At 39.3% G+C, this 23332-nt stretch overlaps 1 protein-coding gene across 1 annotated transcript in view; it reads right to left on the bottom strand.

The window, feature by feature from the left end:
- Positions 1 to 23332, bottom strand: part of DMD (dystrophin) — a 2307273-nt gene that overhangs the window by 257065 nt on the left and 2026876 nt on the right. The window contains exon 61 of the mRNA XM_023515448.1: positions 7693 to 7771. Within this exon, the coding sequence (XP_023371216.1) occupies positions 7693 to 7771 (79 nt within the window). The remainder of the gene's footprint in view (positions 1 to 7692; positions 7772 to 23332) is intronic.

Below are 23332 nucleotides of genomic sequence, written 5' to 3'. Positions count from 1 at the left end.
GGTACCACATTAGGTACTGCAGAATATAACTGTCAAAAGACTAATATCATCCTTACCTTATAGAGATTGGCGTCTACTCGTTTGATTATTCATCTATGCATTCGTTACACAAACAACTACTGAGTTGTAAAGTGCAAAGCTCGGATCTGTTATAACTATCTTTTGACCTTGGTTATGTCATTTCATCTTTCTGCACCTGTTTTGTCATCTGTAAAATAAGTTCTAGACTTTCAGATTAGATCCACGGAAATCATCTTCAGAAAGGAGAGGGACTACTTACATTCCCAATTAACTGCCAGAGAATGAAAGTTGCTTTCATGACTAGTTTGATTTTAACAGGCATATGCTAATTTATACTGTCAAGTAATAATGTTAAAGCTAATAGCAGTCATGCTAATGTTGAAGCTAATAGAAAACACTTGAATAGCACTTACTATGTGTCTGGCACCGTTCTATGGGTTTTACATATATTAACTATTTGATCTTCACTGTTGCGCAGTGAGATAATACAACCATATTTCACTGAATTGAAGACCTCACTGGTTGTAAGGTGCATCCTGATTTCAGAGCTATTAAAACATGGGTGAAAAAGTGTGTCTTAAGACTGACAAAATATAATACCATTATTCTGGCCAGGCACAGTGGCTCATACCCGTAATGCTAGCACTCTGGGAGGCCGAGGTGGGTGGATTGCTTAAGCTCCAGTTTGAGACGAGTTTGAGACCAGCCTGAGCAAAAAGCAAGACTCCATCTCTACTAAAATAGAAAAACTGAGGCAAGAGGATCGCTTGAGAACAAGAATTGGAGGTTGCTGTGAGCTGTGACACCATGGCACTCTACCCAGGGCAACAGCTTGAGACTCTGTCTCAACAATAACAACAACAACAAAATACTATTGTTCCCATTTTAAATTTCAGAATAAAGAGATTAAGTATCTGAGTTAGTATTTGAACCCAGCCATTCTGGTTCTATAGCTTTTACACACTGATACATCATATCCACAATGATAAAAACAACCTTTAGCCCAGAGGTGTCAAGAGAAAAGTTCAGGCTCTAAGTAAATTAATTTAGTACAAGATCAGACTAAAAAGACTGGAAGAGACAAAAGTCTTTGACAATATCAGATGGACCAGACAGTCATTGGCCTGAGTATCCTGGTAAGGCAGGTGAGATGTGATTTCAAAGTCCAGAAACTGGGTTCCAGTCTCAGATCTATTATAACTATCTTTTGACCTTGGTTAAGTCATTTGATCTTTTAGCACCTATTTTGTCATCTGTAAAATAAGGGAAGGGCTGGAGTAATTCAATGCCTCTCAAATTCTTTTTTTTTGAGACAAAGTCTCAAACTGTCACCCTGGGTAGAGTGCTGTGGCGTCATAGCTTACAGCAACCTCAAACTCTTGGGTTTAAGCGATTCTCATGCCTCAGCCTCCTAAGTAGGTGGGACTACAGGTGCCTGCCACAAAGCCTGGCTATTTTATTGGTGTAGTTGTCATTGTTGTTTGGCAGGCCCGGGCTGGATTTGAACCTGCCAGCTCTGGTGTATGTGGTTAGCGCCCTAGCGGCAAAGCTACAGGCACTGAGCCTCTCAAATTCTTTTTTTTTTTTTTAAAGAGAAAGAGTCTCACTTTATCACTCTCAGTAGAGTGCCGTGGCATCACAGTTCACAGCAACCTCCAACTCCTGGGCTTAGGCTATTCTCTAGCCTCAGCCTCCTGAATAGCTGGGACTACAGGCGCCCGCCACAACGCCTGGCTATTTTTTGTTCCAGTTTGGCTGGGGCTGGGTTTGAACCTGCCACCCTCATTATATGGGCCAGCACCCTACCCACTGAAACATAGGCACTGCCCTCGAATTCTTTTGATTGCAATCATAGAAGGAAAATACTTTTCATTGTGATCTAGTGCACACATACATACACACATGCATGCGTATACACAAATCTAACTGATTCAAGTATCAAAACAATACTTAACCTTGCTTGTGTAATGTACTGGATGTTTTCTAATTTGTTCCATTTCATTCCACTGCAGTAAAAATTTGTTGGAGGCAAGTTATTAAACTGGCTTGAGGATTCACTATTGAGCCATATCTCAGAGTTTGAACAGGACTTGTATAGACAGATACTCTCTAAGCTTCTCTCCAGTTAGAAGATTCCCCAGCATAAGGGGATTCCTGGGGGTGAGGGTAGGGCTGGGGCTGAGAACTTTAGTAAAGACAGAGTTGGCCCTTTCGCCTTATAAATACTTTCTTTTTAATTAGTCATGTCCTTCAGGAGAAAATTCTTGTCATTAAACCATTTGGCAAATACCACTTTAGAGCAAAGATTCACTGTGGACCGTGGCATGTTTAGTGAAAAATTAATTGGTGTGCCTGAAAAAGGCTTCCACAATCACACAGGCACAGAGAAGGACTGTGCATTCTCTATCTTCCTCTTAGAGTTTCAATGTACAATAAAGGCACTAAGACTCCCAACAGCAAAGAACCTTGCTTACAACTTAGTGTTTTTCTAGTCTTACTGATCTTAGAACTAGTTTCTCAAGGGACAGTTATTAAACTCTTACAGAATGCTAATGTTCAGAGGAATTCAGTTTAGAAAATACTCTTTAGGGAATTCTAGAACATGTAAAATATTAAGACAACCATAAATTCTTTTTACCGATACAGGAAGATTTCAATGGCTACCCAAATATACAGTTATCATTCTTGGTGACAAAAGTAAAATTTAGAACAGAAGAAGCCCAGAGAATTTAGAAGACAGTTAGAAAGAGTTCTTAAATTCTTAAAAATACTACAAGAAGGATGATACTCAGACTACTATGCCAATCAGTGAATACTATGGTACTTTCTTGAACACTTGACTTATGAAGTGACTGACATTGTACCTACCAACTATATATAATTAATATATCAGAAAATTATACTCTTAGAATTTCTCCTTTTTCGTGGTTTAAATTGCACAAGTCAATTAAGAGTGGTAGAGTATTAAAACCAGAATTAAAGGCAAGTTAGTATCTATTCATGGAGAAGGGTCACATTTTACAATGTTTTTTTCTTCTCATTTTCTCTTAGATCTAAAATAAAAGAAACAACTTCTTTAAGAAGTGGAGACTGGCAATGTAACAATGATACCTAATCATTTATACCTTCATATCAATCTGAAATAAAAAAGGGTAGAGATTGGGCCACCAGGAAGAAACAGTGAATACTCTTTTAGTAAAAGTCTGCCTCGTTCTTCTGATAAAAACCAGATAGCTGGCAATGTGCTCTCCAAAGGGAAGAGTGTGTGTGTGTGTGTGTGTGTGTGTGTGTGTGTGTGTGTGTGGTTACAGTCAGTAGTTCATCCTTATTTTTTTTTCTTTGTAATTTCTAAGCTTTGGAAATCGCTCCATTATTATTCCTAGTAACGTGGAAGCAAATTTATATGTGTCAATTCAAATCCATTTAAGATGACATTAGTCTAATTTTTCGAATGTGTCTATTTATTTGAGAGAGAAAAGCTGTAAAGCTGTATTTATTGTTTTGTCTTTTTTTTTTTTTTTTAAGAGATGGGGCCTGGGCTCGGCACCTGTAGCTCAGCAGCTAGGGAGCTGGCCACACACACCATTGGCGGGTTTGAACCTGGCCTGGGGCCTGCCAAACAACAATGTGGTGGGTGCCTGTAGTCTCAGCTACTTGGGAGGCTGAGACAAGAGAATTGCCTAAGCCCAAGAGTTTGAGGTTGCTGTGTGCTGTAATGCCAGGGCATTCTACTGAGGGTGACATAGTGAGACTCTGTCTCAAAAAAAAAAAAAAAGAGAGAAGAGACATAGGGCCTGGCTCTTTCACCAAGGGCCGTGTGTGTTTGTGTGATCATAGCTCACTGCAACTTCAAACCCCCTGGGACCAATGAATCTTCTGTCTCAGCCTCCTGAGTAGTAGGGCTATCAGCATGCACCACTATTTATGGCTAATTTTAAATTTTTGTAGAGACAAGGTCTCACTAGGTTGTCTAGGCTGGCCTTGAACTCCTAGCCTTAAGTGATTCTTCTGCCCCAGCCTTACAAAGCTTTGGGATTTCAGGAATAAACCGTTGTGTCCAGCCTGACTTTCTTTTATAGAACACTATTTAATAGCAAATAAGTGACTCCAGAGATGATTTCCTTATCCTATTTGTACTCTCTCCTTTCCAATTTGTTTCTTTTCTTGTAATTTTTTATTTCAAAATATTAAGGGGGTACAAGTGTTTCTGTTACATGGATGAACTGTATAATGCTGAAGTCTGGGACCAACATTTTCTTGAGAATATATCATTACCTTTGTAACGTTATAAAGGACAACATAAAGAAAGGGCCCATCTTTAATCTCGTTGTCCTAATCTTAAAGACCTCATGAACCAAATTGGAACTTGTTTTATATCCACAAGCAAAACTTACATTTTTTATTTTTATTTCTTTTTGAGACAGAGTTTCACTTTTTCACCCTGGGTAGAGTACCATGGAGTTATAGCTCACAGAACCTCAAACTCTTGGGTTCAAGTGATTCTCTTGCCTCAGCCTCCCTCGTAGCTGGGACTATAGGTGCCCACCACAACTCCCGACTAGTTTTTAAAGACGGTGTCTTGCTCTTGCTCAGGCTGGTCTCGAACTTAGGTGATCCTCCCGCTTCGGCCTCCCAGAGGGCTAGGATCATAGGCGTGAGCCACTGCGCCCAGCAACAAACAAAACTTTTAATCATATACTGATATTCCACATGAGTATTTAAGAGATTAGTGACTTCTGGGGCTGCCTACATCCAGGAAGGTAGATCAGTCTCTTTAAGGTTGTCTGTGTCTAACAGGCCTGACCTTTCTGGAAGTAGGCACTGATGGGATATGGTTTGAAAGGTGGGAAGATGCTCTACCTGGCCCCTCAAAGTTCTTCCCTCACAGCTCAGAGGCCAATGATCTACCATCAGAGACCCATTCCTCAGGCTTATGGATTTTCACCCTAATAAAATGCAAATGACCCAGGAGAAGTACACATTAAACTTTACCTGGCACTTGGGTTAAATGAATATATCATTTTCTGGGAATAGGTTTTAATGGGGGAAGACATGGGAATTTAGAGGGGGGAGGCAGAAGAAAGTATGAATGAATACACATGGTGTCTGAGGGATAATTAATGTTCATAATAGTACTATTTTTTATTTATGGTTTACGAGTCACTTAGGAGTATGTTATCACTTTAATCTGAGTTAAATCAAATAAAATGGCTGTCACCAAGGCAAGTTAAGCAGACTGGAGATTTGGAAAAATACAGAAGATAAAATCTGCAGCCTTTATCATTTTTCTAGAGTCATTCTTTAAAAGCCACGATCCACTCATTTAAATATACTGCTTTAACTGGCCCCTGTCTTTTTTTTTTTTTTTTTTTTTTTTTTTTTGAACGGTAACTATGTACATTAATGCACTTCTAGGGTACAGTGTGGGGTTTTCACATGCAATCTGAAATACTTCCATCGCCCCTGTCTTCTTAGCAACTCTTCAGCACGTATGATGCAGTCTAAATAACTAGACCACATGTAAGTAATAAATAAGGTTAGATCTGGTCAAAAAAAATAAGACAGGTTTGGTGCCCATAGCTCAGTGGGTACGGCACTGGCCATATATACCCAGGCTGGTGGGTTTGAACCTGGCCCAGGCCTGCTAAACAACAATGACGACTATTATAAAAAATATCCAGGCATTGTGTCCGGCACCTGCAATCCCGGCTACTTGGGAGGCTGAAGCAAGAGAATTGCTTAAGCCTGAGAGTTGGAGGTTGCTGTGAGCTGTGATGCCAAGGCACTCTACCAAGGGCGACAGCTTGAAACTCTGTCTAAAAAAAAAAATAAAAAAAAGACATCTTCTTCCTTAATCCATTATCAATGTATAAATAACAAAAAGACAGGATGAATACCTTCTAGGAATTTTTGTACTAAAAGACAATGGCCAACTGGAGAAATACATGAAAGCATCTAGTCAAATAATTTAAAACTATTTCTGAGTGTGGATCCTTTTATTAAACCATGAGAATAGAAAATGACTAGAAAATGCCAATAAAAGAATGTGCCCATAGTCCCAGCTCCTCGGGAGGCTGAGGTGGAAGAATTGCTTGAGCCCAGGAGTTTGAAACCAAGTGAGGCAAGACAGTGAGACACTGTCTCTAAGAAAAATAATGATCAGGAAAAGAATACGGCAGAAGAATGAAGGGAGATCACATAGAAGTGTTTCCTCTCTATGAAAGATATAAATTAAGAAAAATATGGTGTAATGATTAAAAATATAGGCTCTGGGGCCAACCTCTTGTGTTGGAATCCTAGCTCTCTCATCTACTACCTATATGGATATGTGCCTCAATTTCTCATTATGAAAATTGATATGACAATGGTACCTACCTCATGGGGTTGCCATAAGGATTAAATTAGTTAATATTTGTAACATTGCTAGGCACAAAGTAATTGCCTTAAAATAATGGCAAAACCTTCATATGTATTCAAATATGACCAGAACAAATACAAATGAAAGTGCCAACAAATATTAACTCCATGTGGTAGAAGTATGGCTTTTTAAATACTAAAAAGCTCTTATATAATCAAAAAAAGAGTTGTATAAATTAACATTAGTCAGAGGAAAACAGGTGCTTGCCAATTCAATATGTATTGTTAGGCTACTATGATGTGCCAATACTTAAACTTTCAGTTAATAAGGCTATTCCTCTTAGTATGAATTATAAAATACACAATATTTATTAATAATATATAAATAATAGAATTAATTATAAAATGATAAAACTAGCAAATAAGAAGAATCCATAGAGATCAAGGAGAAAAGAAGAATAAGATAAGGACAGGAAACCCCATAGGCTGGGGTTCCAATTTGAAGGCAAGGAGTTTTAATGAACAATATAAAGAATTTATTTATTTATTTAAGACAGAGTCTTACTTTGTCACCCTTAGAGTGCTATGGCATCACAGCTCATGGCAACCTCAAACTTTTGGGCTCAGGTGATTCACTTGCCTCAGCCTCCTGAGTAGCTGAGACTATAGGTGCCCACCACAACGCCCAGCTATTTTTAGTGGGGGTGGGGGAGGGTCACCCCATAGTCAGGCTGGTCTTGAACTCATGAGCTCAGGCACTCTACCCGCCTGGGCCTCCCAGAGTGCTGGGATTACAGCTGTGAGCCACTGTGCCCGGCCCCTGAGATAAAGAATTTAAAAATCTTGGGCGGCACCTGTGGCTGAAAAGGGTAGGGCGCCAGCCCCATAGGCCAGAGGTGGTGGGTTTAAACCCAACCCTGGCCAAAAAAAAAAAAGAATTTAAAATTCATGATACTATATATTGAGTGATCATACTGTCATTGGATAATATAATTATCACCTTTATGAACTGAATGGATAGGTAGAAATAAAGACTCAAAAATATTAATAAAGTTAGAACTTGAAAATGCACTGCAGAAAACAATTATGTATTAGCTGAAGATTGGACAAAACAGTCTAATTAGCCTTCCTCTTCCTAACCTTCTGAATCCATCCACCAAGTTATATTTTTCAGGATGATTTATGCCTCTACTGCATCTGGCAGAGATAATTGTAATTCATCCCTTAATCTGCCCCCCTTTTTTTCTAACTCTTGATTTTTAGAAACCAAGATGCAATAAAGAGGTTACGTGATAAAATCTGAAAATCACTTACTGGAAAGGAAATGCTGGGACGCTGGGCCAAAGTCCCTGTGGGCTTCATGCAGCTGCCTGATGCGGTCCTCGACGGCCACCTGGGAGGGATAGGAGAGAAATGATATATACTGAGGAGCAATTAAAACAATGCTTCTTTTCTGATAAGGTAGGTGGAGTCTCTAAGGCTGAGAACACTACAATTCATAACCCTGGTTTTAATATCCACTTACTGTATATGGTCTTCCAGACCCATTTTTATCAAACCAAGGTCAAACACAAAGGATTCCTCTCTCAACAATGTTAAAATGACATTATTTTATACTACTCATTGGCAACCACAAATGAAATATATTCCTTCAATTGGCAACATGAAAAAATGCGAAGTCTAAATATTCCACAGAAAGATTAAGGAGGGCACCATTTGGTATTATGCTGTGTGAAATGACATTATGTCTTGTCTTTTAGTCTATTGTTTTTGATTATTTTAAGAATTAATATTGATTAATAGTTAATGGATCATTGAGTGATATTTAATTATTGATGATAAGTAACCAATAGTTGGTTAATACTTAGTTATCAAAGAATTAGAGGCAAGGCTTAAATTTGGGGTAGAAAATGGTGGATAGTGAGATAAAAGAAATTTTCAGATTTTGGTTTTCGGTGGACTTAGAAATTACTGAGAAATATAACTTTAGAAGGTATGAAGTTAAAAAAATGCCATTTTTGTTACTATTAGATTCTTCTATAATATTTTGACACAGGGTCCTATCAACTTAGTGACTTCTATTCTTGGTGTGAACAAAAGGAAGAATTTTATGGGTGAAACGGTATACTTTGTCATCCGGCATTTGCCAACCTGATATTAATACTGGTGGGAGCCCCAGGCATCCTAGCTGCCTAACTCTGAATCTTGATTTGGTTGTGAACAGTCCGTACTAAACTCGGAGCTTGCCCAAAGCCACCAGAACTCACGGGAGTCAGCTACTGTGGTGTGCAGAAGTCCTAAGAGGTAAAATTGATCTTAATCTTATCAGAAAAGTGGCTCTGCTGGTTTCGTCTGAAGCCAAATCTGGCCTTTCACCATAAATTAAGTGCGCAGTGTATATCCAGAATAATCTTTTCTTCATTTGCTCTTTTCCTAGCCTTGCCTTGCTTTGCTTGGACCACCTGGGGTTCCAAAAAATGCCGAATTTTCTTCATTGTTACGCACATAACATGACAAGGAACACACAGAACCCACGTTCCCAGCTTTCTGACCCTGCCCTATGAACCAAGCTCTACCTGTTAAGCCCACCACACTACCTGTCTGTCCTGTGCTATCCCATCCAATACAACTCTTGTGTGACTCCTTTATGTTGCTTCTTCTCTCTGGGATGCTCTTACTCCACCTTTTCTCCCAGCTCAGGGTTAGAGTTTATTAATGGCTTCATCAGCATCATCATAGCACCTGGTTTATATTTGGAGCACTTCTATCATAGGATCCATTTTAGTTATATGGACGTGATTATCTCTTGCAAGATTATAAACTGCCAAATAGCAGGCACCATTCCTTGGTCATTTCTTTCTCCCTGCATTCCACCCTTCCCAGGATACACTAAATCCCGCAGTTAGCATTTATAGTGCAACTCTATATCCAGGGTTTAAGGGGTTAGTAATAGCAAATATTTGTTTGATGACTAGTTGACCAATGTAAACAAGTAAATGTAGTGTGTGTGTGTGTGTGTGTGTGAGAGAGAGAGAGAGACAGAGAGAGAGAGAGAAAGGGAGGAAGAGAGAGATGTGAAACAAATAAGAATACTTATTGACACTGACTGCATATCTATAATGGTTAATTCTATGTATCAACTTGACTATGCCATGGGGTGCCTGATTAAACTTTATTTCTGGGCACTTCCTTCCTTCCTTCCTTCCTTCCTCCCTTCCCTCCTTCCCTCTCTCCCTCCTTCCTTCCTTCTTAGACAGAGTCTCACTTTGTCACCCTCGGTAGGGTGCCATGGTGTCAGTTCACACCATCCTCAAACTCTTGGGCTCAAGCAGTGTTCTTGCCTCAGCCTCCCTAGTAGCTGGGACTAGAGGTGCCCACCACAATGCCTGGCTATTTGTTGTTGTTGTTGTTGTTTAGCAGACCTGGGCTGGGTTCAAACCTACCAGCCCCGGTGCATGTGGCCAGTGCCCTAACCACCGAGCTATGGGCACCCAGACTATTTCTGGGCATTTCTACAAGGGTTTTTTTTGGATGAAACTAGCATTTGAATCAGTGAATTTAGTAAGGTAGATTGCCCTCCCCAATGGGGGTGGACATGATCCAATCAGTTGGGGGCAGAACAAAGAGGTATGTTCTCCCTGCCTTGCATGCCTGCTTAAGCTGGGACGTTGGTTTTCTCCCCACCTTGGCCTGGGATTTACACCAAGAATCAGCTCCTCTGATTCTCAGGCCTTCAGATTCAGACTGGAATTACATCATCAACTTTTCTGAGTCTTCAGCATGCAGAGAGCAGATCATAGGACTTCTTAGCCCCCAAACTTGCATGAGCTATTAACACCTTCTAATTATTCCTAATAATAAATGAATAAATAAATAAATCTATCTCTATCTATCTATCCATCCATCCATCCTATTGGTTATATTTCTCTGGAGAACCCTGAGTAATACAATGTTGCTGGGTAAATTATTCTTAACTGTCTTTATCAGTACAATGTGGACAATATGACCCTATATAGTATTTAGGCTCGTTTCTGTCACATGGTAATTACTCAGTAAACATCAGGAGCTCCTGTTATTGTTACTATTATGGTTAATAAATGGAGAGGAACAGGTTATGTATGGAAGGTACCAAATACAGTACAAGATTGCTAATATTTGTTAATCACTATATGCACACTAGGAATCAACTTTTTTCATTTTCACAATAACTTGGCAATAATTGAGACTTAATGCATTCCACTGCTACTTCATTATTGTAGAAACTGAGTCACAAGAGCTAAAAAAAACTTGTTTAAGCTTACGTAGTTGGAAACTGGCAGAGCCAGGAGTCAAAGTCCTTCACCTTGGACTCTTGCTCTTAATTGCTATCCTGGAGATTAAAGTTGAATAAATAGGTATTTTATGAACATTAAGCAGTTGGCTTTTTAATTTCTTTCTTTCTTTTCTTTTGCAGTTTTTGGCTGGGGCTGGGTTTAAACCTGCCATCTCCGGCATATGGGGTCGGTGCCTTACTCCTTTGAGCCATAGGCGCTGCCCTTAATTTCTTTATTTTTAATCAATTAATGTATCGAATGCAGACCACATGTATACACATGTGTGAAACTTTAGTTGTCAAGATATTTATAACCCCATGCAAGATCAAATCCTGGTCTTGAAGAATATGACACCATTGGGTTATAGACAAGGTTGTGGAAAATATATGCTAATGAAATGTTCGGAATACATAATTAAAAAAATTTTTTTAGACTGAGTCTCACTATGCTGCCCTCAGTAGAGTGCCATGGCATCACAGCTCACAGCAACCTCACACTCTTGGACTCAAGTGGTTCTCTTGCCTTGGCCTCCCAAGTAGCTGGGACTATGGGCACCAACAGCACCTGGCTAGTTTGTTTTTAAAGATGAGGTCTTGCTCTGGCTCAGGCTGGTCTTGAACTCGTAAGCTCAGGCAATCTACCCACCTCAGCCTCCCAGAGTGCTAGTAATTCTAAATTTAGAATGGGTCATTTCATGAACAAATTAATCAGGAGAGAAATGTGAAAATTCGGGGGTACAGAAGATACCATAATAGAGGGGACACTGCTCAGAGACCTTTTCACATACTGAGAAAGAAATCCCAAGGGGAATATGTGGATGGTGAAAGAGTACGACAGTGCCACAGGCCATTCCCTCTGGTAATAAAGTTAGTAGCTTCGTAGGGCCCAAGCAGATACAGCATCTAAGTCCATTATAGGCGTTCAATCTCAAGGTTGTTTCCTTTTTATAAAAGGAGGACTGTAATAGTAATTTCCAAGGTGCACCCACTGTTGCCAAGAATTTAAAATGAGCTCAAGGTGAATTTTTATTCCTATAACTCAAACTTAAGAAAACACATGAGGGGGTGCCTGTGACTCAATGGTTAGGGCTGGTGGGTTTGAACACCACCTGGGCCTGTTAAACAAACAAAAAAAATAACCAGGTGTTGTGGTGGGCACCTGTAGTCCCAGCTATTAGAGAGGCTAAGGCAAGACAATCGCTAGAGCCCAAGAGTTTGAGGTTGCTGTGTGCTATGACGCCATGCCTTTCTACCCAGGATGACAAAGTAAGACTCTGCCTAAAAAAAAAAAAAAAAAAAAAACACATGGAGTAAAAATACTAAATTAAAAAAACCATGTAATGAAATATTCAGGAAATAGTCTCAAGGTAACTAAAAAAATAAGCATAAAATATTTTATTTCACACATTATCATTGGAGAAAGCTATTTTGTGGATTTAATGCAAAATCAACTAAATAAAAAATGTTAAGAAAGAGAAAAACTTGACAGCAACCAATGTCCTCACAAGCTGTAACTACTTAGGAACCAAGCACTTTATTCTGTAAGCAATTATGCAAGGAAATGAAATCTGATAAAGTTTTGAAACAATAGCCTCCATGCATTAGATCTTTCTAACTGGCTGGATTTTTTTAACAAATATACCATGCTATATACAAACCAGGAAGCAAAAGCCAGAAATTGTACAACAGTACTTTGCATTCTGGCACAATTAATTCTTTCCTTGGTTATGTGTTCACTTTATAAGTAAGTATTTGTTAATACCAAAAGGGATATGCAAGAAATAAATGCTATAGGACATGTAAAGGGCTAGAGGTAAAGAATAGTGTCAAGTTGAGAGAAGGCTTGAGGCAGCAGAACGTTGGACTTGAAGAAGACAGTGAGATACAATTAGCTAGGCACGTTGAAAGCAGATGGTGCAAAACAAGGAATTCCAGGCTCTAAGGCCCAAGATTTAGCTGATGGCAAAGAGAACTATTGAAGATTTCTGTGAGGTGAATCACTAATTTGGGTGAAGGAAGATGAGTTTGTCAGTATGGTATAAAACAGATTAAAAAGGGACCCTGAGGCTGAGACCAGTTAGAGGCTGTTGCAATTGACTAGGCTTGGGGTGATATGCCTTGGAATTAACAATGTCTTGTCTAGAATATAAAAGAAGGTATGCATTAGGAGTTATTTTGAAAGGAGGAAGAACAAAGTAATTTGATTGTTGAAGAAAAATTCTTGAAGAAGCAAATGAACTCTGAGATTTCAAGTATGGAAGACTGGGAGAAGGAGGATATTCCTGATGGAAGTGGGAAATGAGGAATGGCATACGTGTGTCTGCATTCATCTGGAACATGACAAATGGGAATTAACAGAGAAACCTTAACTAAAGGTGTCATGTATGTCCAGTTAAAAATAAACAATTTGTCTCAATCATTAAAGGAAGTAAAGGGAAGTGAGAATAAAAGGGTTAAGGGTGAGCTTTGGAAGGTGAGCAGAGAAGGAAGAGTGAAAAGGAATTTAAATAGAATTACTTAAAGAGACAGAAGGAACTCAATTTCTTCTGAATTAATAGGCCATACCTCTTTCTCCTTAAAAAGATTAATATAAGTATAACATCTTTCTGGAAGTATACATTCTGTTTCAACTATTAGATCATAGATCATGAAAGCTTAGAACCAGAAGAAACCTTGATTGATACATAAGGGTCTATTCTTTAGAACTATCCCAGATGGGCAGAAAACTGCCATCTGGTCCATGAGTACTCATAATCTAGTTTTCAGCAATTCTTCAGTAAAAGCCTGTCAGAGGAGAAAAAAGGTCTTTTTTTATATGCTTCATAAGGACTGGGACACATCTTTCTTACTACTGTATCCTCGGTGACTAGTAACTGGCATACAGTAGGTGCTAAAGATATGTTAATTTACTTTATTCATGGATCTTCACCATAACAAGTAGGTTTTAAATGAATAATTTCTTTTTCAAGATCTCTGACACAAGTTTTGGAAAAACTCCCTCCCTCCATCCCACCCCTCTCTCTTCCTTTTTTCCTTTCTTCCATTCTTGATCAAAGTTGATCAAAGTAAACAAAGAAAAAAATTTAGATTCATTCTGCCTTCACTACTAGATTAAAAAAATGTAAAGCAGTAATTCTGAACACAAACCAAAAGCCCAAATCTCCTCCATGTTTGGTTTTTTTTTTTTTTTTTTTTTTTGAGACAGAGCCTCAAGCTGTCCCCCTGGGTAGAGTGCCGTGGCATCACAGCTTACAGCAACCTCCAACTCCTGGGCTCAAGCGAGTCTCCTGCCTCTGCTTCCCAAGTACCTGGGACCACAGGCACCTGCCACAACGCCCGCCCATTTCTTGGTTGCAGCCATCATTGTTGTTCGGCAGTCCCAGGCTGGATTTGAACCCGCCACCTTAGGTGTATGTGGCTGGCGCCTTAGCTGCTTGAGCCACAGGCGCCGAGCCTCCATGTTTGTTTTATTCTAACTTTTAAATGATCATATTTGAGAACTATGAGGACTATGTATTATTCTTCTTTGCCTTCTCACTTCAGATGAGGTATATAGAAAATGTGCTGTTTGCAGAGACCTCCTTTCCTTTGCTCCAGTAAGAAATGTGTCTATATTCATTTCATGCAAGCTCTTTGTCCACAAAGACAGAGACCTTATTTGTCCTATTCAAACTTTATCACAGTGCTTAGTACATAGGAGATGCTCAATAAATATTTGATAAATGAATGAATGAAAGTCTTTTTGAATTCCTGTTAGCTCTTAGGCACTGTGGTAAGCATGAGTATGGTATACTTAAAAAGTGTAATTTGGGGAATAATGAATGAACACCAGGACATCCAACTAAATTAATGATAACACATTCTTAATTCCAAGCTGTGACTGTTTTTCAAAGCTCAATCCATTCCTCTGTGTATTTTGAATGATATCTTTATTTTATTTTTTTCAAAATTGCTTTAAATAAGCCAAAAGATAAAAAGGACAGATAATACCACTGTGGCTGTTAGAAATGATTTCAAATGAACTTATCTAAATTTAAATATTGGTTACTTAACTTGGTTTTATATTCTCAAGGGTTTCCACTTTTTCTTTTGACCTAACAGTTAATTACTGTACTTTTTAAGTTTTATCTTCACTAGAGGTTTAGGAGAGCCAAAGATCTCCTCCTGATGTAGAAATCCATTGATAGACAATGTAGTTTCTTCCTAGCGTCTAAGCTTACGTCTTACTAATACTATATACATATAGTAGTATTCTACTCTAGGGAAAAGATGTAACTGGGCACGTATATTTCAATTTTCTGGCTGTAAGTTTGTCTAGACCCTTGATGAATATCCATGGACATGCAAAAAGCAGACTTCACACTTATACTAATGAAACTATTAAAAACAAAAACAAACAAAAAAGGAAAACAAAATCTCTTTTTGTGCTGTGATGCTAGTGAATAAACTAGACATATACACACAAATGACTCTATGGTTTCCTCATAAGTATTTGTCCTGAAATCCTATAGTTACACAGTTATCTGTGTGCATCCACCTATGTTGGGGGAGGACCCTCATAATTCATTCTCTCTCCCAAATCAGTGCATGTAACACTCATAAATACATGCCCAAACATTATCCTGAAAGTACTCCTGAGATTTATTACAGTTTCAGTTAAAACTCTTTTAACTAATTCTAATCCTCTTCAGTTAAAATCCATTACTTTTCTAATTCTGATTTCTTTCTAAGCTGTGGCTGAAAAAAGAAAAAACTGGTCTGAAATAAGGGGTGGAATGAGAGTTTGTGATAGGCACAGCTCTGTGGCCAAACAGCCCGGGCTTTGCTGAACACAAAGACTGGCTGGATTCTCTTTTCCTTGCATTTATTTATGTAATTTTCTGGACATCAGGACACTTAGGAGTTAAACAGCATTTCTTGCATTTGACTTGAGGATAGATTACTGAAAAGCAACCAGTGTTAACAGTGCTCACTCTGAGTGAGAACATAATTATTAGTTGATTTTGTGTGATTTATGGCATGGATCCAAAATCACACATCGGAGACCATCATTAATCCAGGATTTTTATGTTCCTCTCTCAGAGCGTGTTTTCCTCCTTCCATTTTAAACTTCTCTGCTGATGCCTTTCGTAATCGCTGATGCCTTTTCTTATTCCCGCTTTCCCCTTTCCTTTCTTGCCCACCCTTTCCCCTCTGTTACATTCAACCTACCAGAAAGTGCAAGAGACTCTGCTGAGGCAAACAATGCCTCAAAGTGGCTGTGCTTCCCTGCACGACAGGGGAGGCATGGTGTGAATAGGAGCCCTAGCCTACTGCCAGCTAGCTCAGTGCTTCTCCAGAAACATTATTCCTCTAATTTTGATAAACTTTTCCATCAACTGGAAAGCAAGAGAGAACAAACAGCACGTCCTTTGTCTATTGTTAAGCCTTTAAGCTTTCACCTCCCTGATTTCTAAAACGCGCATCCGACGTTTGTTTGTTGGTTTTCATGTTCATGCCACTGCCTCATTCTGTGATAATGGAGTCAGGTTATATCAACATTAACTTGACTTCACAGACCCAAGTACCTTAAGGGTATCATTAATTTTAATTTAGAAAAGCAGCAATCAACCTCCTATCCTGCTTCATTTGTCAAAATCTTGAGTTTTAATTACAACTATAGACTGTTATATGAGAGGGAAAGGGATCACAGGAAGCATTTCTTCTGCTTTTGGGGGGGTTCTCATAGAGATAAGAGGAAAGTAGAATTACTCTGCTAGGGTGATGTAACGGGATGCAGATTTTATCTTAAAAATAGGTTCCCTTTTCGCAGCTTTCCTAACGTATCTCATGATTTGCAACAGGAACTAAAGTCAAGTGGCTCTCACCTTGCAGCATCATTACATTAAATCATTTACATTCCCGCTTTAGCTATTTATTCTTGAGCTTTATTTATTCCACATTTGGAAGATATCATTCGCACAGAAATTTCCTGAGGCCACTGGAGCACTCCTTTCTAGGGGGCATTTTGGCCCATAAGTAGCATAATGTTCACATGGTAATTACATAATTATGCCTTCTGGTATTAGAACACAGGAGTATTCCCAAGGAACAGAAGTGGCAATTTGAAATAATTACAATGAGATAAAATAGAACTGGTATCATCTAAAAAAAAAAAAAAAAAAGAACTGGTATCATCTGGAGAAAAAAAAAAACCCCACAGCATATACAGCAGTTAGCAAATTTATACTAAAAGTTGAGTGAAGCAGGTTGAAATCTTGAAGATAAACAAAGAAAGATAAATCACCGGAAATCAAACATACTTGTCTCCGTGGCGAAACCCTTACATTTTGAGTAATAATGCACTGATAGATTTTTAGTTTGTTCTACTAAACAGGTTTTTAGTGAAGACTGGGAGGGAGAATTTGCTGAGGTATGCCTACGATAACCTTTAACCAAGGAAATCAAAGCTTGCTCATTAAATCCCACACCATCCTCACAGCATTTCCAAAGCTTCCTGACCTTGACTCCCTTCACAGTCAATTTGACCGCCTATCAAAGAAGCTGGTCTGCCAGGAGCCCCTGTTTCCAGCTCCCAGCTCTCCTCCTCCGGCTACTGGCTAAAAAGCGCCTTTCTTCTCTCTCACTGGTGCAGAAATGCCAGAGCAGTATCAGGCCATCCTGTACAAATCAATAAACCAGAAGGTCTCAGCTACTGTACTTCCAAATCCTACAAGTTTCAGTCCTTTTCTCTTCTCTACCTACCAGAAGATAAGGTGCAAGTTATATGAACCAGTACACTTCGTGGTACTTCAGTAACAGCCGGGTGATGGAGCAATGGCGCTTCTATTGTTTCTTAGCATAGATTCCTCGGAACTGGAGTTGAAACTCGGACATGGACTCACTCAGTCTTCACCACCTCCCTCTGCCTTCTTCACACTCCTCTTCTCTCCCTGTCTCTCTCCTTTCACTCCATCTCCCCCACCCCCGAGGCTGTTTGTAAGCTCCCCAAACAGTTATAAGACTTCCCAAACTATTTTAGATATTTTCACTTCAAATCCAGACTAAAGCTGTTTTTTAATGTGGCTTTACATCGTGCAGAAAACTACAAAGAAAAGAAATTCCAAAGTACAACGTGATCTTTTATAGGAGAAACAAAAGATTGAATTTCTAGGTCATCACAGAAGTAGGTACACGTCCCTGAGCAATAATCTGTGGTACTTTATGAGATTCTTCCTTTCACTAAAGCAAGAAATCCTAAAATCCACCAGGATACGTGCACTGTACCTTGACTCTCTTTTTAATCCTCAAGTGAAACCAAGACAGTACAGTGTAATAAAAATGCATATAGCCCCAGGCTTTGTCCCTTAGCAAAGAGAGGAAAAATAAGCTTCTTGACTTAATATGTGTACTGTGAATAATCAGTCTCTGCATTTTGGGATCCTGCTTTATAATCTCAATGTATAGCAGTGAACTCCATGTTTGCGGTGTGACAAGAATAAAGGACTTTTTTTTCCCCTTTCTTTAAAACACAATTTTCTCCCAATTTTCCAAAAGAGAGACATATATCAACTTGAAAGAAATAAGTGTGTGGGGGGAGGAATCTCTTGAATTTCAGCAAGATATTTTCTTCATTTTTGCCTGAAGTTGTCAATGAAGTGTAGGCTAGGGAAGGTTGGGCTGTAGGCCGCACAAGGACGTAGCTAACCTTTGGTTGGATAGCCTTCTCAGTTCTATTCCCAGATGGTTAGCCTTTCCTTCCCAACTACTGGGTCTTAGCTGATTAATGAATATCCCTAGGAAGATCAATGATAGCTCATAACAGGCTTCTACTATCACAGCTGTGAGTATTTGATTTTTAAGAGCAACTTTAATTAAATAATTATGCAATTAATTACTCAAATACTGAGTGTGTTTATAAGGCACTCTGCTAGGAGAGGAAGCAGAAAAAGATAAATAAGGAAACAAGGAACCTATCTTTAGTGAATTTATGGATTCAATATTTACAAAGAAGCGTAACGAAGTACCATGGGAAAGACTGTAATGTAGTGCAGCCATTCTTTTATTTCACAGTGCATCACAACGATCTAGGAACTTTTTCAAAAATAGAGATTCTTATGAGTAGCTCGTCTCTGCACTTTCTGACTTAGTTCATTTGGGGCTGGGGTTTGAGGTTCTGATCTTTCTTGAAAGCTCCATGAATGGTTCTGATGTACAGCCTGGTTTTGGAGCTACCAGTGTAGTGAAATGGCCAGCAGTTTTATGGGTCAGGAAGACCTGAGTTGGAGTCCCTTGTTAGCTATTCAACCTTTCACATCTTATCTAATAGTCTGTGGATTTTAGTTTCCCTTTCTGGTAATAGAAATACCCAATATACTAAGTGCCACCACCACTAAGTGTAACAGACATACTAGCAAACATCTACAGAGCATTTACTATGTTCCAAGTGCTCTTTTAAGAGCTTTATAGTATATTTCATTTATGTCTTTTCTATTTTTTTTTTTTTAGACACACTCTCACTCTGTCACCCTGTGGAGAGTGCTGTGGCATCACAGCTTACAGCAACCTCAAATTCTTGGGCTCAATGAAGCCTCTTGTCTCATGTAAGCCTTTTCTATCAGAAGATAAACCTGATGAGGGTAGGACTTGGTCGGTTTCATTCACTTCTGTATTTCCAGAACCCAGATCACTGCCTGTCTCACAGTAGGCATCCAGCTTAATATCTGAAAGAATGAACAGCCCTGTGAGAAAAGTACTACGATTGGGACCACTTTACAGATGAGGAAATAGATATACAGAGCATGAGATGTTGCAAAATGCATGGGTGGAAAGATGACTTCCTGGCATTCAGTAGGTCCTTCTTTCTTTTCCTAGTAACTGAAATGTGCTAGAAGAAGCCTAAAACCTATGGGAGTTGCAGAGTATCTGCATCAAATTAATGGAGGAAGATGCTTTGAAGTTGGGCCTTCAAAGTTGGGCAAGCCTTTCGATGGACAAAAACAAAAGAAACATTCTGGGTGGTAAGAGAAGAATGAGCAATTGTTTCTGGCACTAGTAAAGACTTGGATGTGGAAGACAAACCGAGAAAGAACTGAATATAAGGCTGGAAATGTAGCTTGGAGTTAAACCAGAGCAGTATTTGACTGTCAGGTTTGAGTAGAGACTTCATTTAGTTGTTTGTGGGGGAGCATTCAAATATTTTTAAAATAATTACTTTTATTTATTTATTTTTTTGATGGAGCCTCAAGCTATCCCCCTGGGTAGAGTGCCATGGCATCACACTCACAGCAACCTCCAACTCCTGGGCTCAAGCGAGTCTCCTGCCTCAGCCTCCCGCCACAACACCTGGCCATTTTTTGGTTGCAGCCATCATTGTTGTTTGGCGGGCCCGGGCTGGGGATTCGAACCCGCCACCTCAGGTGTATGTGGCTGGCGCCTTAGCCGCTTGAGCCACAGGCGCCGAGCCAAAATAATTACTTTTAAAATTTAATTTTTTCCTTTTAATACATTTACATGATAACAAAATTCAAGAAAAAGAAAAAAAATCCTTAAAAGTGGCTGTCCCTTTCACCACGTCCCTCTAGCCATCGTGCTCCCCACCAGACTACCACTAATATTTTCATATTCTACATTAATTTTTCAATAAGAAAGCACATATGATCATCATGTATCAGTAAAAATAAATAAGATTTCAAAAGAAACTAACATGGGCAGAGTGGTAGGTTGAGTATGAATGGGAGCATGGAGAAAGTGAAAAATGGATAAGCTCCCCAAAAAACAAAGACCAGAAATGACATGGTGGGATGTGATAGGTTAAATGTCAAGAGTTATCAGGAAGAAGGAGGAGTCAAAGAAGGCTCAAACTTCACCCCAGGTGAGGAGAAGATGTATAAAAATCAGGAGGAACCACTGGTTCACTGGGGGCATAGTGTGATATGATAGCCAAAGCAATAAAATCAAAAAAAAGGATGAAATGATGGGGAGACTATGAAAGGGATGGCAGTGAATTGTCCTTGAAGCTCCTCAACTCATTCATTCTGATGGCTAGTAAGATCTGCCTAGATTTGGGGCAGAAATAGTATATTCTACTAAACATGAGCTAAGGCATGTATTTAACAGCATCGGTTACAAGGTCAACATTGAGTAAGTAAATGATGGCTGTTATTTAGTTGTGTTGAAAGATGGGTGTTGGAGAGGGTGAGTGTGGTAGCCACATCTCCAGGGCAGGTACCCTATCTACCTTGCCTCTATCTATCTATCTTTTTTTTTTTTTTTTTTTTTGCAGTTTTTGGCCAGGGTTTGAACCCGCCACCTCCGGCATATGGGGCTGGCACCCTACTCCTTTGAGCCACAGGCACCGCCCTCTATTTATTATTTATGACACAGAGTCTCACTCTGCTGCCCTGAATAGAGTACCATGGTATCACAGTTCACAGCAACCTCAAACTCCTGGGCTGAAGAGATCCTCCTGCCTCAGCATCCCAAGTAGCTGAGACTGCAGGTGCCTGCCAAAATGCCCAGGTAGTTTTTCTATTTTTAGTAGAAATGGAGTCACACTATTGCTCAGGCTGGTCTAGAACTCCTGACCTCAAGCAATCCACCCATCTCAGCCTCTCAGAGTCCTAGGATTAGAGGCGTCGTAAGCCACTATCCTGGCCACTACCTTCCCTATTTAAAAGTAAATACTCTAGCTGGCAAGTTGGGGATAGCCCAAGTGATTTCTATAATTTATCAAGACTTGAGAGCATGAAAGGTAGGCTCAAAAATCAATATTTTCACAAGCATTTTGAAGTGCTGCTATGTACACTGTATTGTGTCTTCATCTTGTGGAGGATGGCAAAGATGGACATGAGAAATTCCTGTTCTCAAGAGCTCAGGTCAGGTCGGCGCCCATAGCTCAGTGAGTAGGACGCCGGCCACATACACCCAGGCTGGTGGGTTCGAGACCAGTCCGGGCCTGTCAAACAACAATGACAACTGCAACCAAAAAATAGCCAGGCATTGTGGCGGGTACCTGTAGTCCCAGCTACTCAGGAATCTGATGCAAGAGAATCGCTTAAGCCCAAGAGTTTGAGGTTGCTGTGAGCTGTGACACCACAGCACTCTACCTAGGGTGACATAGCAAGACTCTGTCTCAAAAAAAAAAAAAAAGAGCTCCTGTCTTGTGGGAAGGTTATTGCACCTGGGACAAACCAGAGACTCTTTATGCTAGTCTCTGTGTTACTGACCAATAGAGTAATATCAATTTCCAGAAGTTAAAGTAGTGAGGCTAGGAGCAACCTGGGAAGCTTCAGGAAAGAAGTGACACAGAACACCAGTGTCCTAGGTCGGACCAGAGTATCGGCAGCTTAGCATCTCCTGCCCACTGAGGAGTATTTTTTTAAATCGGTATTTTGTATGCCATTAGTCACATAATTTTAATGGATTGGACATTCCTGCGACTTCAAACAGTATCACTCATCCTGTCGATTTTCACCTTTATTTTAGTAAGCAACAATTCATCATTTTCCTCCCATCTTTTAACCATCTCACATTTGTTTGCAAAGAGCTTTCAAAATACAGTGAACAAACTGGTTTGTTTTCTTGTCTTTTCCTCACGGTATCATAATTGATTTTTTATGCTAGTGTGAATATAGTTAGATATAAAAGCACTGAAGGATTCTGTGTGCAGATTAAAAACTGGATTTTGCATTAGTAAAAAACTGGTATGGCTATAGCTTCTATTTGAAAATGATTTTAGTGCGCTGGTATCAATTTTTTTTCCTAGAACTTTCCACAGTAATATAAATCTCATACATAGAACTTTGAACATCTAGTCCTTGATCTAGGATTGAACACACATTTCACATCTTGAAGGAAACTTTTTTTTTCTTTTTGGTCAGCTGATCATTTTATCCCTTCAGGCATTAACCAGTCTTTTTATTTTCCTAGTAACAGTTCTGGAGCTAAATTCCCTGAAGGCTAAAGCATCTGTTGGATGGTTCAAAAATGTAAGTACTAAAAGTTTGCTTTTGTTGTGTTATTTTTTAGTAGAAGTCCCAGAAAGAAAAATATGTTCTTGCATGTGAAGGCCTATTGCAGTAAATTTTCACTGATTTAATTCTAATTTTGAACTTTTCATACAGTTTGAGCATCCCTAATTTGAAAATCTGAAATGCTCCAAAACCTGAAACTCTTTGAGCACTGACATGATACCACAAGTGGAAAATTCCACACCTGACCTTATGTGACGGGTGGCAGTCAAGACACGGTCGAAACTTTGTTTCATGCCCCAAATTATCAAAATATTAAACCCTGAGCTCACCATTATACAATTCATCCATGTAACAAAAAAACACTTGTGCCCCCTAAATCTACTGAAATAAAAAATACTGTATAAAATTACCTTCTGGCTATGTGTATAAGATGTATATGAAACATAAATGAATTTCATGTTTAGACTTGGGTCCCATCCCCAAGACATCTCATCATGTATATGCAAATATTCCAGAATCCTCCCCCCCCATCTGAAATCCAAAATACTTCTGGTCCCAAGCATTTCAGATAAGGAATACTCAACCTATACTCCAATCTGAGCTGGCAGTAACATAGGATTTCATAACATATAATTAAAAAATAACACAATACAGTAAACTTGTAAACAAATATACAGTCCAGGGCTAT

This window comes from Otolemur garnettii, unplaced genomic scaffold, assembly GCF_000181295.1.
Source record: "Otolemur garnettii isolate 467f Iridium unplaced genomic scaffold, OtoGar3 scaffold00072, whole genome shotgun sequence".
NCBI lineage: Eukaryota > Metazoa > Chordata > Mammalia > Primates > Galagidae > Otolemur > Otolemur garnettii.
The sequence above is the reverse complement of the archived record's forward strand: the minus strand, read 5'-3'. Positions and strand labels throughout refer to the sequence as shown.